Source organism: Balaenoptera physalus (assembly GCF_965194825.1).
Source record: "Balaenoptera physalus genome assembly, chromosome: 15".
NCBI classification, from domain to species: Eukaryota; Metazoa; Chordata; class Mammalia; order Artiodactyla; family Balaenopteridae; genus Balaenoptera; species Balaenoptera physalus.
Window position 1 is genome coordinate 4,246,959 of NC_138894.1, and position 14,251 is coordinate 4,261,209.

Consider the following 14,251-nt stretch of genomic DNA (forward strand, 5'->3'; position numbering starts at 1 on the left):
AGGAAGAAACAGAAAATATGAACAGACCAATCACAAGTAATGAAATTGAAACTGTGATTAAAAATCTTCCAACAAACAAAAGTCCAGGACCAGATGGCTTCACAGGTGAATTCTACCAAACATTTAGAGAAGAGCTAACACCCATCCTTCTCAAACTCTTCCAAAAAATTGCAGAGGAAGGAACACTCCCAAACTCATTCTATGAGGCCACCATCACCCTGATACCAAAACCAGACAAAGACACTACAAAAAAAGAAAATTACAGACCAATATCACTGATGAATATAGATGCAAAAATCCTCAACAAAATACTAGCAAACAGAATCCAACAACACATTAAAAGGATCATACACCACGACCAAGTGGGATTTATCCCAGGGATGCAAGGATTCTTCAATATATGCAAATCAATCAATGTGATACACCATATTAACAAATTGAAGAATAAAAACCATATGATCATCTCAATAGATGCAGAAAAAGCTTTTGACAAAATTCAACACCCATTTCTGATAAAAACTCTCCAGAAAGTGGGCATAGAGGGAAACTACCTCAACATAATAAAGGCCTTATATGACAAACCCACAGCAAACATCATTCTCAATGGTGAAAAACTGAAAGCATTTCCTCTAAGATCAGGAACGAGACAAGGATGTCCACTCTCACCACTATTATTCAACATAGTTCTGGAAGTCCTAGCCACGGCAATCAGAGAAGAAAAAGAAAAAAAAAAAAAAAATCTCACAAGTAAGATTAAAAGGGCTGCTTCAAGTATTGCTTCCTGTGATGTAACAATACTAGAGAAGGCAACTGTCTGAGGAAGAGTGAACTACTAGCCACCTGCGGTACCCAGCCTGGTAAAGCTCCATCACCTTCATTCACAGGCCTGTCCTTCCTCAGCTGTTCTCAGTTCCTCTGCACCGGCTGTAATACCCTCGAACACACAAGGAGGCAACTACAGGTATGACACAGCCTTGCTTATGAACTGGGATCACGGTTCAAGACATCACTGACTACCCTTGCCTTCCTCATCTTGACACCAGCCATCAGCTTCAGGATTTCTTCCAACATCCAGCTGCCCAAAGTACAAAGATACCTATGTATTTGGTTGTTTTGTTTTCATAGCTGCACACCTATAACAAAGTCCTTGGGATGTTTTCAAAATGAAAACAAACAAACCTGTATTATAAAAATCAAAGCAGCCAGAAAACAGGAAACACTGACATGATTCATTCAATGAAGAAGCAAAGAGAGGTTTTTCAGTTGGATCCAAGTGCAGTGATACTGACTTGGCAGTTAGGATATTAGAAATTAATTTCAGATCTTCAACTCACCAAATGCCTGACACCTTAGTTAAGCAAAATGCAACTTTTCCAAAACATTAATTTCTACAATACGTTAAATGAAGAAAAGAGCAATTTAAGCATATGACTTGAAATCTACACGGCAGCAAGGTACTAACAATGTTACCCACTGCCATGGAAGGAAAAAACCTTTCTTGGAACAATTTGTGAAATTTTTCTATACTCCCCTCTTCCAGAAATAATCTAAATTTAGAACATCAACACATTTAAAACATCAAATTTCCTGTGATAATACTGGCATATATTAGAACATTGAGCAAAAAAAGAATCAGACTAAGACCTAAAGCAGGGGTCACCACATTCATAGGCTTTAACATTCACTGGGGGAGCCTGCTGAAACTGTGAATTCCTGGGTGACACCCATGGAAATTCTGCGTGAGGTCTGAACCTTGGGAACTGCATTTTGTAACCCGCATTCCAGGTGATTCTGATACAGGTGGTTTTGCCGATTCCAAGAGGAAACATACTGGCCGTGTGGATACTGCATTGGTAAGCCAGGAAAGTAACCATGCGCTTCATTTCTTTTCTACTTAACCTGTAACAACCCCTTACACTTATCATTAGCTTGTAAAATTAGCACCCGCTTTACTGAAGGAGGTGAAAAATGACAGCTGCCATGCTCCCCTGAACAAGGGGCAGAGGATGCAAGCGCACTTGTGGAGGAGGGTCTGGGGACCAGGCACGCCACCTTCCTGACCCTCCCAGGGCAGAAATCAGCTCCATGTGTCACTTGTGGAGGAGGGTCTGGGGGCCAGGCACGCCACCTTCCTGACCCTCCCAGGGCAGAAATCAGCTCCACGTGTTTTAAAAGGAAAACCGTCTTATGAACACCTGCCTCTGAGGCACGTTACTATTAGGATCCTAAATACAGCAACTGTCTACAATCCTACGGCACAGGTCCCCTTAAATTAAAAAGATTAATTACTCACATCTTGATCTGACAGTTTTTCCACTAACATTTCTTCCAGTTCCTCCTTAATCAGCCATCTGCTGCCAATCGGGTCTCTGTTAAAATATCACATTATATTCTCTTTTAAATTAACCATGCAATGAGTTATATCACAAAAGATCCCACAAGTAGTAGCGATTCTTGATTGGGAAACACATTTTTGTACTATATAGCTGTAAAATTTCATCCAAGTAAATGATTTTTGAGACACGTTATTTCATTTCCTCAATCTACTTTAGAAAAGATACCCAGTCTAGCAAATGTTCCATTCGCAGAGTTAGACATGGCACTGGGGAACCCATTTGATGATATTCAAGTCACTAGGTTTCTCAAAAATTAAAACTGTGCTTGCTTTTCATAATTTACTTTAAAGGCTATGTTACGGACACAGAGTTAATCTGTCAATGGACTAAAGTAGTAATGAAATCCAAATAAAAGCCTAGGGGTAGTATTTACAACTAAAACTAGGTATATTCAGAAACTTGTGTCTTTTGCATAGGAAGAAATATGTGAATAACCAGCCCCAAATTTAAAACTGGTTGGTCAGGTCAATGGATCTAATCTATCACTGTTTGCTAAATGGAAGCAACAAACCTTCAAATACAAAATACACACACACACACATATATGTATATATACGGGCATATAAATGCACAGTTACATACACAAAAATTCTAAAGAAATAATATTCAAATACAGTAAGTGCCACTTAACATACAAATCTAGAATGAAGTAATATAAAAATAATAACCTTAATATTTACATCCTCCCAAACAAAAAAGAAATCACCTATTATTTGGAATTTTAATGATTAATGCTGAAATAACGAACAAATTTTTAGGCTTTTAGGTATGCCTAAAAAACACCAATGATAAGTGGTATGTTTTTAGTTATGTTATATGTTATGTTATGTTTTTAGTTATATGTTCTCATATATTTTAATGCAAAAAAGAACTTACTTGGCTTTAGTTTTTTCTGAAAACAGACCTTTGGCTCGCAGCTGGTCTTGACGGTTTTCTACATCTAGTAGCTTTCCGTATGCTCCCTGTGGCAAATAACACACACATACATTAAACCAAGAGAGACGGCGCACCATTACCTCCCTTTAGGTCTCCCCTGAGCACCTCATCTCAGAAGCGCCCTCCTCAAGTCACAGCTGCACAGCAAGGATTACTGAAAATGTTTTTTAACAATGCTATTTCTCATTCAAACTAAAGAATGGTGGAGTAATTTCAATGAGAATTTAGTATCATACATAGTAACACACTTTATTTCAAATGATTTTTAAAAAACTCTATAGAAGGTTTACAACTCAGTGAGGTTAGTAAAAACAAAATAAAGTTATAAGCTATTTATTTTCCTTAAGAGTTCCACAAAGAGAACCAAAACTTTTCCTTAAAAAAATCATAATTTATATAGCAATATGCGTTTAAACTTAGAGAATTACCAGTAAAAGATTTTAACATATAAGATGTCTTTACCATGTAGTCTGTATCTTAAAAAGTTTTCTATTAATATTTATTTTTCATTATTTGATTTCTATTGATTTACTTTCTAACAAAGTCTGTGAATGTATGTCACCTGTTAAATCATAATGCAAGTAGGAAAAAATTTACCATTTTGTAAGCACTAATCTGGCAATAACGGTTATCAATGAAATACGATTTCCAGGAAATGAGTTTACAATAAGCAGAATAATGCAACTGTCTCCCAATTTTTTTGACTGAGCAAACTTGAGGACTCAAATCCAATCTCTGTGTATTCGTTTATAATGTACACATAACCTACCATACTAATACCTAAGGGACAGACGTTTTCAAAGGATGAGCTAGAGATGATATAAACATTTTTTCTTACTTAATCATGACACCGTCCAACACCATCAGCCAATCTCAGAAGACACAACTTGTTACTCATAGAGATGTCTATCCCTATTTAAAACAGTCTTCATAATTTCCAGTTTTGGGGACAACCTCTTGTGGGTGCTGATTAGAGCGTCATATTATATCAAAATGCTGCTGATGGAGAGTCTGCTCTAAGACTACACGTGCCCCTCTGCTACTCCCTTTGTATTTACCAGTGCCTGCATTTGACTATCTTCATTCTGCACCCTCTTTTCAGGAATCCATTTCTCTCAAGGGGAAAAAGAATGTAGGAAGGGAGGGAGGGAGGGAGGGAGGGAGGAAAAAGGATGTAAAGACCGAGCCTTTGAGTTTCATAAATATAGATGAGAAAAGCTGAGATTATGCTCCATGGGCCAGGACTTCTTGGTGAGAGAAGGATAAGTTCATTTCCTGTAGTCGGGAGACTCGTAAGAGTGTGTTTTGTTTTGTTTTGTTTGTTTTCAGTAAGGGTAGTAGGACTGATAACTTAGAAAAGAATAAGAAAAGCAGCAGCACTTAGAAACAGTAAAACTGGGCCGAGCATCTCCGACAGGGTGAAACAATCGCTATCAATAGTTCAGTGATTCTAAAGCTAAGCTCCCAGCAGAAGCAGACAGCAGCAGCATCTAGCCCAAGCACTAGGTTAAAAATGTAAATTCTCAGGCCCCAACCCAGACTTTCCCAAGAGGAACCTCTTGGGAGGGGGGCCCAGTGATCTGTCTGAACGATGCCCCCAAGTAACGCACCCTGAAGTTTGGATCTAAACACTGGAACTCTGGGGACAAATGAGGTTAATTCAATTTTAGGGCACAGATTAAGAATAACTATCTCTACAACTATACTCAAAGTATAAATCCATCACCTGTAGCAGCAGAAAAATGTATCTGATAATTCAAAACAAACTGTCCACTCTGAAGAAAGCAAGAACTAATAGGAGCCATCCACATACAGAACGTGTCCCTGCTATGCAACTTAAAACCATACAACTTGTCTCCTGAGAACTGGTAAGCCGCATTTGACTGTAGTTAGGGTAACTGAAATTCATATTTAAAGGCTAAGATAGTGAGTTGTAAGCCCAACTGAATAGTGTATCAGAAAAATTTCTATGTACCTATTTCTAGAAAGCAATTCTGAAGTGCTCTGAACAGGTAAAACAGAGGGAGAATAAAAAACCCCACAAAATGAATCCTCCCCGCCTTGCACGAAGGGGACAGACGTGTGCAAGCAGCATCTCGCTGTGCACCTGCACCGCCCGCCCCGCCCCCGGAAGCCTGCTCCCGCTGGGGTCTGTGGGAGCAGGATGGCATCAGTCTCCACGTCTCCACGCTGGGCTGCTCCAGAGCCCTGAGATTCTGAGAGTCCTTAGTAAGAGATGTTGTATCTTTCAAATCTACCTTAAAAATATGAATCCAAGAGAACACCAACAACGGTAGTAAGACACCCTACCTGGTTATAAGGGTTTATTTAATTTTCTGGAATAACCAAGGCAACTAAAACAAAAATAATTGATCTGCTTCATAGGTGAAGTTTCAAGTCAAAATTTGGGGTGCTAAATTTGTCATCATTTTCCAGTGATTCTGAGCAATTTTTAAGTTCATATTTTTCTTAAAACTTTCTTGCGCTCTGCTACTACCTTCCAGTGTTATATTTAGCTCCATAAAAATGCATAAACAGTGTAAGTAACATCACCAGAAAAAATGTGGAATATGAGAAAACCATCCATGAAGAGTACACGTCAAATTTCGAACGTGGTAAGTTCTATTCATTTATGGCACATGCTTTGATGGTTGTAATTCATCAAGTTATATAATGCTCTTTAAGCCCCCTCATACACTTCTTTAAATAGGAAAATATATGTAAGGCACTTAGCATACTGCCTGGCCTACAGTAGTGGTCAAGAAATGATACAGGGGTGAGGTATGGCATTCAGGAGTCAAATAATCGAAAACAGTTTTACTGGTGCACTATTTCTATTTTTCTTTCTTTTCTAGATAGTAAAACCACTCCTGAGATTCTATCTTGGTTAGTCAGAGACAACAGTCCTCTGGGAAGTACATTCTATAGCTTCAACTCCCTGAAGAGAGGTGCACTAATTTACATCAAAAAATCCTTGAGGGTATAAAATACGCCAGGAACTGTCAACATCACAGATTATCAGTGCTAGCTTCTGGTAGATTGTTAAATTTCCACTTAATTTTTAAGGGACGCTAGAGAATTAGCATGACCCCACCTACACTAAGTTTATATACTGTATTTAACAGTATAATTTTCAAATATGACAGGAATAACCCAGATGTGAAATGCTGAATCATTAATCACAGCTATGATTAATATTTCATAAAATCAAAGCAAGCCTATCCACCCCTCATGTCATCAGATTTCCATAATGTATGAATCGAATTTAGAAGGTGCCTAATTTGGAAATACCAGATGCTCAGGGTACAGGAGAGAAATGCTTTAACTGAACTCTCCCAACAGCACGAGCAGTATCATCTTCAGTCTCTACCAAATCCTGCTTTGGTTGTATTAACCGTGCTGAAATTCCAATTTTAGGAAGGGTAAACAAACAACATTTCTTAGGATGGTGGTATAGAAAAAGTCAACTGTATTTTGATATACAAAATATGTAATAACTAACTGTAATGATCATCTTAGATACTAGTTCAATACAGAAAAAGTAAGCGACTTAAAATATGTTTGTTGAAAAAAAAAAATCACAGAAAATAAATTTTCTAAATAACAATCTTCTCAATTTTTTGGCTACTGGCATATATAAAACCAACTGGAATAAATATACATATAATTCATTTATCATGGTTTTTATCATGCTATTTACCTGAAGCTCCAAGTGACATACTTCTATGGTAGACCCTAGCTATCACTTTGTAAATACATTATGCTATACAGCGTATACTTCGTGTAATGCTACTCAACATAAAAAAAGGAAATAATCTCACATATAGGTCATGTTAGACAAGTACTCTGGGAAAGTACGCACCCGGGAATAATTACATAGAAGTGGTTGTGACTCAGATACCATATATTTTTACTACTGAAAGCTCCATCATATATTATAAAAACAATTTTGCCATTATAAAAGAAGTAATCTGATTGAAATCAACAGAGGCAATAAGTTGAATCAGTTTTTAAAAATTAATTTTCCCAACTGTTACACTTAGAACATACAAGATACACAATGGTAATTATTCATATATCAATATGAGGAAAATGTATATTAAAGATACTTCTAGAACAGCAGTTCGTTGCTGAATTAGTTACTGAATTAACTCCTGCTGCCAAGAAAGAACTTAAAACAGCACACAGACACATGTCAGCACAGGTCTGTAGCTTTCTAAAAAGAAGCACTTTACACAGTCGTAGTTATTTCACAATACCTCACTGTGGGAAGGGTCACTACTTTAATTCCATTTTTAAAGAGCACTTCTTCAAAAGTTTTCAGTATTCACCCCCAGGGGACAAGGAGGATGCAGAGAATTCTGTGATACGAAGCCTCCGGAACTTCTGCTTGTTGACTCCGGAACCTCCATACAGTGAGGCCTCAGACCCCTCCCTGGGCTACTGCATGAACACGGAAGGTTTAAGTCGCTTAAAATAAACTGGAGAATTTCTAAATAAGCCAGGCAAATGAATCCTGTTTATACACACATTATTAGGATTAGAATTACTTTGTACTTTTTCATATTTTAAACTTTTCCCCCCAATTCAGCAGAATAGTTTAAGTACATAATGATCTACTTATTCCTTAATTTTATACTTTTTAGGGTAAAAATTTCATCTGTGGCCGTATAATTCCTTCAATTTATAGAAACACTCTGAAAATACTCCAATGTTTACTGTAAAACTAGTCCTAAAATATAAATGAGGTTTCTATAGGATGCTAAATTCCCAGTATAGTTTTTAGACATGCAGAGCCTTATCTTTAACGTTGGGGTAGGTGAGCTGATGTAAAATGTCAATAGAAGCTTACTGTTTCTGACAACTTACAGTGTCTCCCATGTTTTATACAGCTTTTCCCAAGCTCTGGTTTCACGGGATGTTAAAAGGTGTTTTGGGTAGAAACAGTTCCGTGATCCAACACGTTTGAGCAGCAGTGTTTCTCTACTGAAGGGCGTCACGGAGCTTTTATCACGCTAAGTGTCTCCTTATTAGTTTCCCAGTGCTGTATACAATATGCAGCATTCCCAAATGAGCTTAATTTCAGAGACCCTTTCTTGAAGCTTTTATAACCAGGGTTCCTCAGAAAGCACTTTGAGAAAGGCTATATTACAGCCATGCCCTGTCTTAATGAATCATATTTTACAAAAGGATTCCCACTTCAGAGTCAAATAATCACCTCCCACAATGAGTTTAAAACAATTTTCAACTCACTTTTAGTGAGTTTCAAGATATTCAGAAACCTAGGTGTTGACAGGAGGAGTGAACGGGAATTAACATCTGTCTTAGGATTAAAGGACCTGCACAACTGCCCAGGTTGCGACCGCCCCGTTCATGAAGGCAGCCCCTCTGCCTGCCCGCCCCGCCCGGTCGCCTGGGCAGCTCCAGCTGAGGCGGGCAGGGGTGCCTGGGGCAGCTGGGACCCAAGGGCACAGCCACCGGCCTAGCCCTTAGCTGCGCAGGCAGGTCTCCTCCCCCACCCCCGGACACGCAGCTCAGCTCTCCTCTGGTACAGCACCTGCTCCACTTCAGACGCACACACCCTCTAAAAAGTCTTCCCTCTCCTTCACATTTCGGTTCAGTTGTTTCTGGAAACTCCTTTTACTCTTTCTTCTTTCTGCTCCTGAAACGCTACGCGGAAACTCTAAATCATGTCTGAGAAGCACACAAGTTCCACTGGTTACAGGGCTGTTAAGGAGACGGAAAGTCATGCATTTGGGGTAAAAAAGACGGATGAGCAGGGCCATCCAGCCCGGAGCCCCCTCAGTCCTCAACGATCCTTTGAGAAACCCCGTACAGCCCTTATTTCTTCTTAAACTACCTTTCACTGTTTAAGAATTTACTTGTTAGTACTGTTTCATACTTCGTTCATTACATATGTACACCCTATTTGCTATTTTGTAAAATAAATGGTTTTTATTGACCTTCCCAGGAACCTAAAGACAGGTGTACGGTTGAGGCCACAGGAAGGTGGCAATTCCAGCCAACCTGACGATGAGCCCTTAGAATGTTACACACTCAGAGTCTGCGACCCCAGCCCCGTGGACCGGTGCGTTTCCCTTCACCTTGCGCTTTCCCATCAGCTTGTTCGGTTCATTGTTCGGCGGGAACAATGAACCGCTTCTTTCTTCTCATCCTCCTCCTCCCTCAAAATCCTCCCGACTTCTCCACAAAAAAACCTGGATGGACTAACTACGGGTTAACTGGAAACAGTGCTCACTTAAGCACTGCACATTACCCTTAACCGGAAGCTGCATCAGGCCCGCCTTTTATTCGCTGCTGTAATGTAACACACAACTTTAACACGCGAGCAGTGACCAAATGCTAAAAAGCAGCATTGATGTTATTACCGAAGATAAAGGTTAAGGGACATCACAAAGGCCTCTGGGCAGAACTGCAAACATGCTGAGAGCTGTGCTTTTCTCACAAAAAGCATGGCCGTGACGGCCACAGCTCACACAATCACAGCCGGTCCAGGACATGGAAAACAGAGCTTGCCTTAGTGTCTTTCACCCCCTCACATGGGAAGAAACTGCATCAACAAAAAGCAACGGCAGCAACAACGATTCACTTCCCGCCCACCTGCCACAGTCTTTGCGGGGCTGGTCCCCTTGCTGCAGTGGGATGGTGGCGGGGGGGTCACCCTCCCACAGAATGGAACGGACCCCTGCCCCCACCAAGAGCGGGAAGAACCACGGAGGGAGCCAACCTGGGGGGCAGTTTCAAGTTCTACCGTCTTATTTTATATGCCATCCCTGATTCACTAGGAAACCACTCTTGTGCGCTGAACAGTGAATATTTAGTCACATTCTATTTCAGAGTAACAAACAGCACCTAGCATGATGCTGACCTGCACCATCCAGGCAATGACCACAGCTGTGAGTCATAACATCTGCCACACATGAGGCTCAAGCGGTTGGTATATATTTAGGAAAACATTTATCCTTTTTCCATACATGTAATTACTTTAAAGTTCCGTAAGATGCATTTTTGAAAATACAAGGGTTTATTAATTACCTGAATTAACATGCTCAAGTTAAACCAAAATATCTGTAATTTACATGTGTAAACTGTTCCGATGAACAATAAAACAAATACCAAACCCACAGTGTTCGGGGGTCAAACTATGCAACAAATGGACAGACCTAAATTACTGAATTTAACTAACACACAGAAGCTCAAAGAACTCTCCTATATGCAAGGCAACTACATGATGCAAAAAGACTGTTTATAAACTGGATGTAATTTGACATTCTAGTCAAGAGTGGGGTAGAATTTTATCCACTGAGAAACCGACCAATTTCTTGAGCAATCCCTTTTAAAACTCATAAATAAAGTTAGGCCTCTTATACAATGTGTAATTTCTTCATTATGATGAAATGCAACAAAACATCTTGCCCTTGGGTTGCTCAGTTTCAGCCAAAACAAATGCAAATGGCTTGTCAGATGACAGCTGTTTGATAAGGCTCCTCTACAAGACCCGCATGCTTTACTTTTTTCCGTGAAACTTGGGATGAAAGGCAGAAGGCAGGAAGAGAATTAATGTAGCATACAGTCTAAAGGCAATGCTACAACCGTGATTAAGTAGAAAAGTTAAAAGGCACAGATTTTCCACAGCTTCGCTGCGTGCAACCCATCCGTGTAACAAGTTGACAGGCCTAGCGCGCCAGCTCCATCATCCCCTCCGACAGCTAAAACGCAGCGCTGCATCCCTTTTCAGGGGAAATTTGCGTCTGCACCATGAAGCGTTGTACATTATTTCTCAGCACTGCAGGGGGCTCGAGTCCATATGGAACCTTCACAAATATTACCACAGATCAAACCAGCGGCGTCGTGAGGCAGATTTGACATACCTATTTAAATGAGCAGCAGGGGTCCCTGGGCAGCCTCAGGCTGTGCGCAGAGCCTGGGCGGAGAGCAGAAGCCCAGCTCCATTACTCAGCAAAGACACTCTCCGCATCCATCATTCATTTCATTTCTGCCAGGGCAAGAAGCTCATTTGCCCAAGGTCAACAAAAAGTGAAAAGAAGGTTTTCTTTTTTTCCCCGAGAAATAAATGTACCTGACAAGTGGGGACTTTGTCCTCTGGGTTTGCGGAGCACAAATAAACACCAGCCAGCTCGACAGAGTCCACGTGTGCTTGCGAGCCGAGCCCCCCGAGAGCTGACTGCGGATGGGAAGGCCCAGGGACAACTTCTGTGACTTGTAAAACTCGTATATGAATAAAATAAAACTTGACACCATGTTCTAAAAATAAAGTGGGTTCTGTTGTTTCAAACTGGGTATTAGCATCCGGGCTTTTGTCACGGTAACTGTAGGGGACTCCCCGGTGTGCGCACCATCAACCAACTCACGGCTCTGCAAGAAAATAAGACCTGTCCCCAGTACACGCACACGCAGCTGGAAGGCAACAAGTAATAAAAGCACTTCCTAGGCCTGTTGAACCCAAATTCTAGACTCTTACACTACACTGACCTATGCAAAGCAAAAATCGTATAGGAATAACTAAAGGGTAGAGAGAAGGACTTGCCTCTCCCCCAAGGTGAGCGCCCCACCGCCCTGACAGCCCCTTTCCTGATTCAGGTCCCACCTTGACGCACACCCATGCATTGATACTGAGCTGAGCATCTATCTCCCAATATGACCTCAGTTTGGAAGTAAAAGCATTTTAAGGACAAGCCATTCTGACATAAATTCTCTAATGCTTACCTTTAGCAAAAATGAATTAATAAAATATAAAGCCTTTCAACATACTGTCTTGCCTCTGGAAGTCTTATTTTTTTGTCCATTACGAAACACACTAGGTAAATTCTGAAGCTGAGGGAAATCTCTGCTATCATTAGTTACTTAGCTTACAGTTCATATTATTTACCATAAATGTAATATACTTACATGCATTAATGAATAATATGACTGTTTGCCAGTATAAAAGAGAAAATGAAATGGGCGGCCATCTTCTCCCCACTGGATTGCTAATGAAAACAAATAAACAAAAATAAAAATATACAGAGACCAAATAGCTTGTATTTAATTGCAATTCATAATTCTGCAAGAAGACACATTTTTAATTCTGATTAACTTTTAAAATAACAAAATAGCATTAATATTTAGAATTTAGTTTGGCAGGTTTAACATGTAAATATTTAGGATATTTAATATTTCATACCCATTAATACAAAGCAACGTTTATATTTGATAAAACATTCCTAAATATTTCACCATGAGAATTTCTGTAATATGTTTTAAATAAACACACAAAATACCAAAGTCATCTTGCTAGAACAAAAAAATTTATGTTTGGCTGTAAATACAACGCACTCCCATGTTCTTAAAAAGGAAAACTGATAAAGTCAATTATGTAATACAGTTAGGAAATTAGAGACAGGAATACTATAAGAAAGAAAAAAACAAAATGGATTTTTCCGTGCCCCGTTATTTCTTTCAACTCTGTGGTGAGATACCTCCAAGAGTTTGAAAAGTTTAAAACAGAAGGGGCCCCGCAAAGATGTTATGTGTAATTCCTTCTGAAATACAGATGGTCGTTCACATCTAACAACCACCCAACAAACTGGGAAACGGAGCTGCTGCAGTAAATAAAGCAAACACCAGCTCCATGTCCTCTTCCCGTATCTGTGCTGAGCTGTTTCTCTGTTAACAACGTGCGAGAACTCCAAACACGAAGACTGCACTCCTCTATTACATGAGTTGTAAACTCTTTTCTCCCAGTCTGTCACTTGCCTTTAAATTTTGTTTGTGGCGTCTTTCATAATCAAGACGTTTGAAGTGTATGTGCACAGTAGACTCTGTCACTTTTCCTCTACGGCAGTGCTTCTCAGCTGTTTCTTCATTATCATTCCTACTAAGGCACCTTTTCAGACACTTTTCTCCCTAACTGCCTGCCTCCCCATGAAATCTTAATACCGCAGATACACTGCATATCCACTGATGTATACTGTGGCCCTTTGGAGGGCCACAAACATTGCAATAGCTTTTTTCACCTCCTGCGAACCAATTTACACCCCCTTGGGGGCAATATCACCCCCATTGAGAAAACCTGCTTTAAGACTTCGGGCTTTCTAAAAACTATTTTCCCATATTTGCTTCTGGAATTTTTGTACGTTTTCATGATCATAAATTTAATCGATCTGAAATTTATGTCTGTGAGGCAGAAATCCAAACATGCATTATTTTGTCCAACAAAGAGAGTCATTACTCCATTACAGTTTTTTGAATAATACACTCTTTTCTTTTAAAACATCACCTGTACACTATGTAGGGTATCTTCCTCTTCTGGGGTAACTGGATTACACACAGAACACTTTAAGTGCATACATTTAAAATGAAGACCAAAATTTCATAACAAATGGTGAAAAATGTCTAGATACAGTGCTTGGCTTGAAAAATAAAAACACATTCTTATTTGCCAATGGCTTACTGATGAATTAAATGGTTCTCCAACACCACTTTCAAAGACTTCATGGAGGGCTTCCCTGGTGGCGCAGGGGTTGAGAATCTGCCTGCCAATGCAGGGCACACGGGTTCGAGCCCTGGTCTGGGAAGATCCCACATGCCACGGAGCAACTGGGCCCGTGAGCCACAATTACTGAGCCTGCGCGTCTGGAGCCTGTGCTCCACAACAAGAAAGGCCGCGATGGTGAGAGGCCTGCGCACCGCGATGAAGAGTGGCCCCCGCTCGCCGCAACTAGAGAAAGCCCTCGCACAGAAACGAAGACTCAACACAGTCATTCATAAATAAATAAATAAATAAATAAATGTGAATTTCTAAAAAAAAAAAAAAAAAAAAAAAGACTTCATGGAATCTTGTATATTTTCCAGTTATTTATAACTCTACTATGCAATTTTCAGTATATTGTGAAAGT

At 39.9% G+C, this 14,251-nt stretch overlaps 1 protein-coding gene across 1 annotated transcript in view; it reads right to left on the bottom strand.

The window, feature by feature from the left end:
- Nucleotides 1–14,251, bottom strand: part of MRPS9 (mitochondrial ribosomal protein S9) — a 49,467-nt gene that overhangs the window by 11,330 nt on the left and 23,886 nt on the right. Inside the window, exons 5-7 of the mRNA XM_082426392.1 lie at nucleotides 12,264–12,343; nucleotides 3,273–3,358; nucleotides 2,294–2,369 (exon numbers count right to left, since the gene is read on the bottom strand). Of these exons, the coding sequence (XP_082282518.1) occupies nucleotides 2,294–2,369; nucleotides 3,273–3,358; nucleotides 12,264–12,343 (242 nt within the window). The remainder of the gene's footprint in view (nucleotides 1–2,293; nucleotides 2,370–3,272; nucleotides 3,359–12,263; nucleotides 12,344–14,251) is intronic.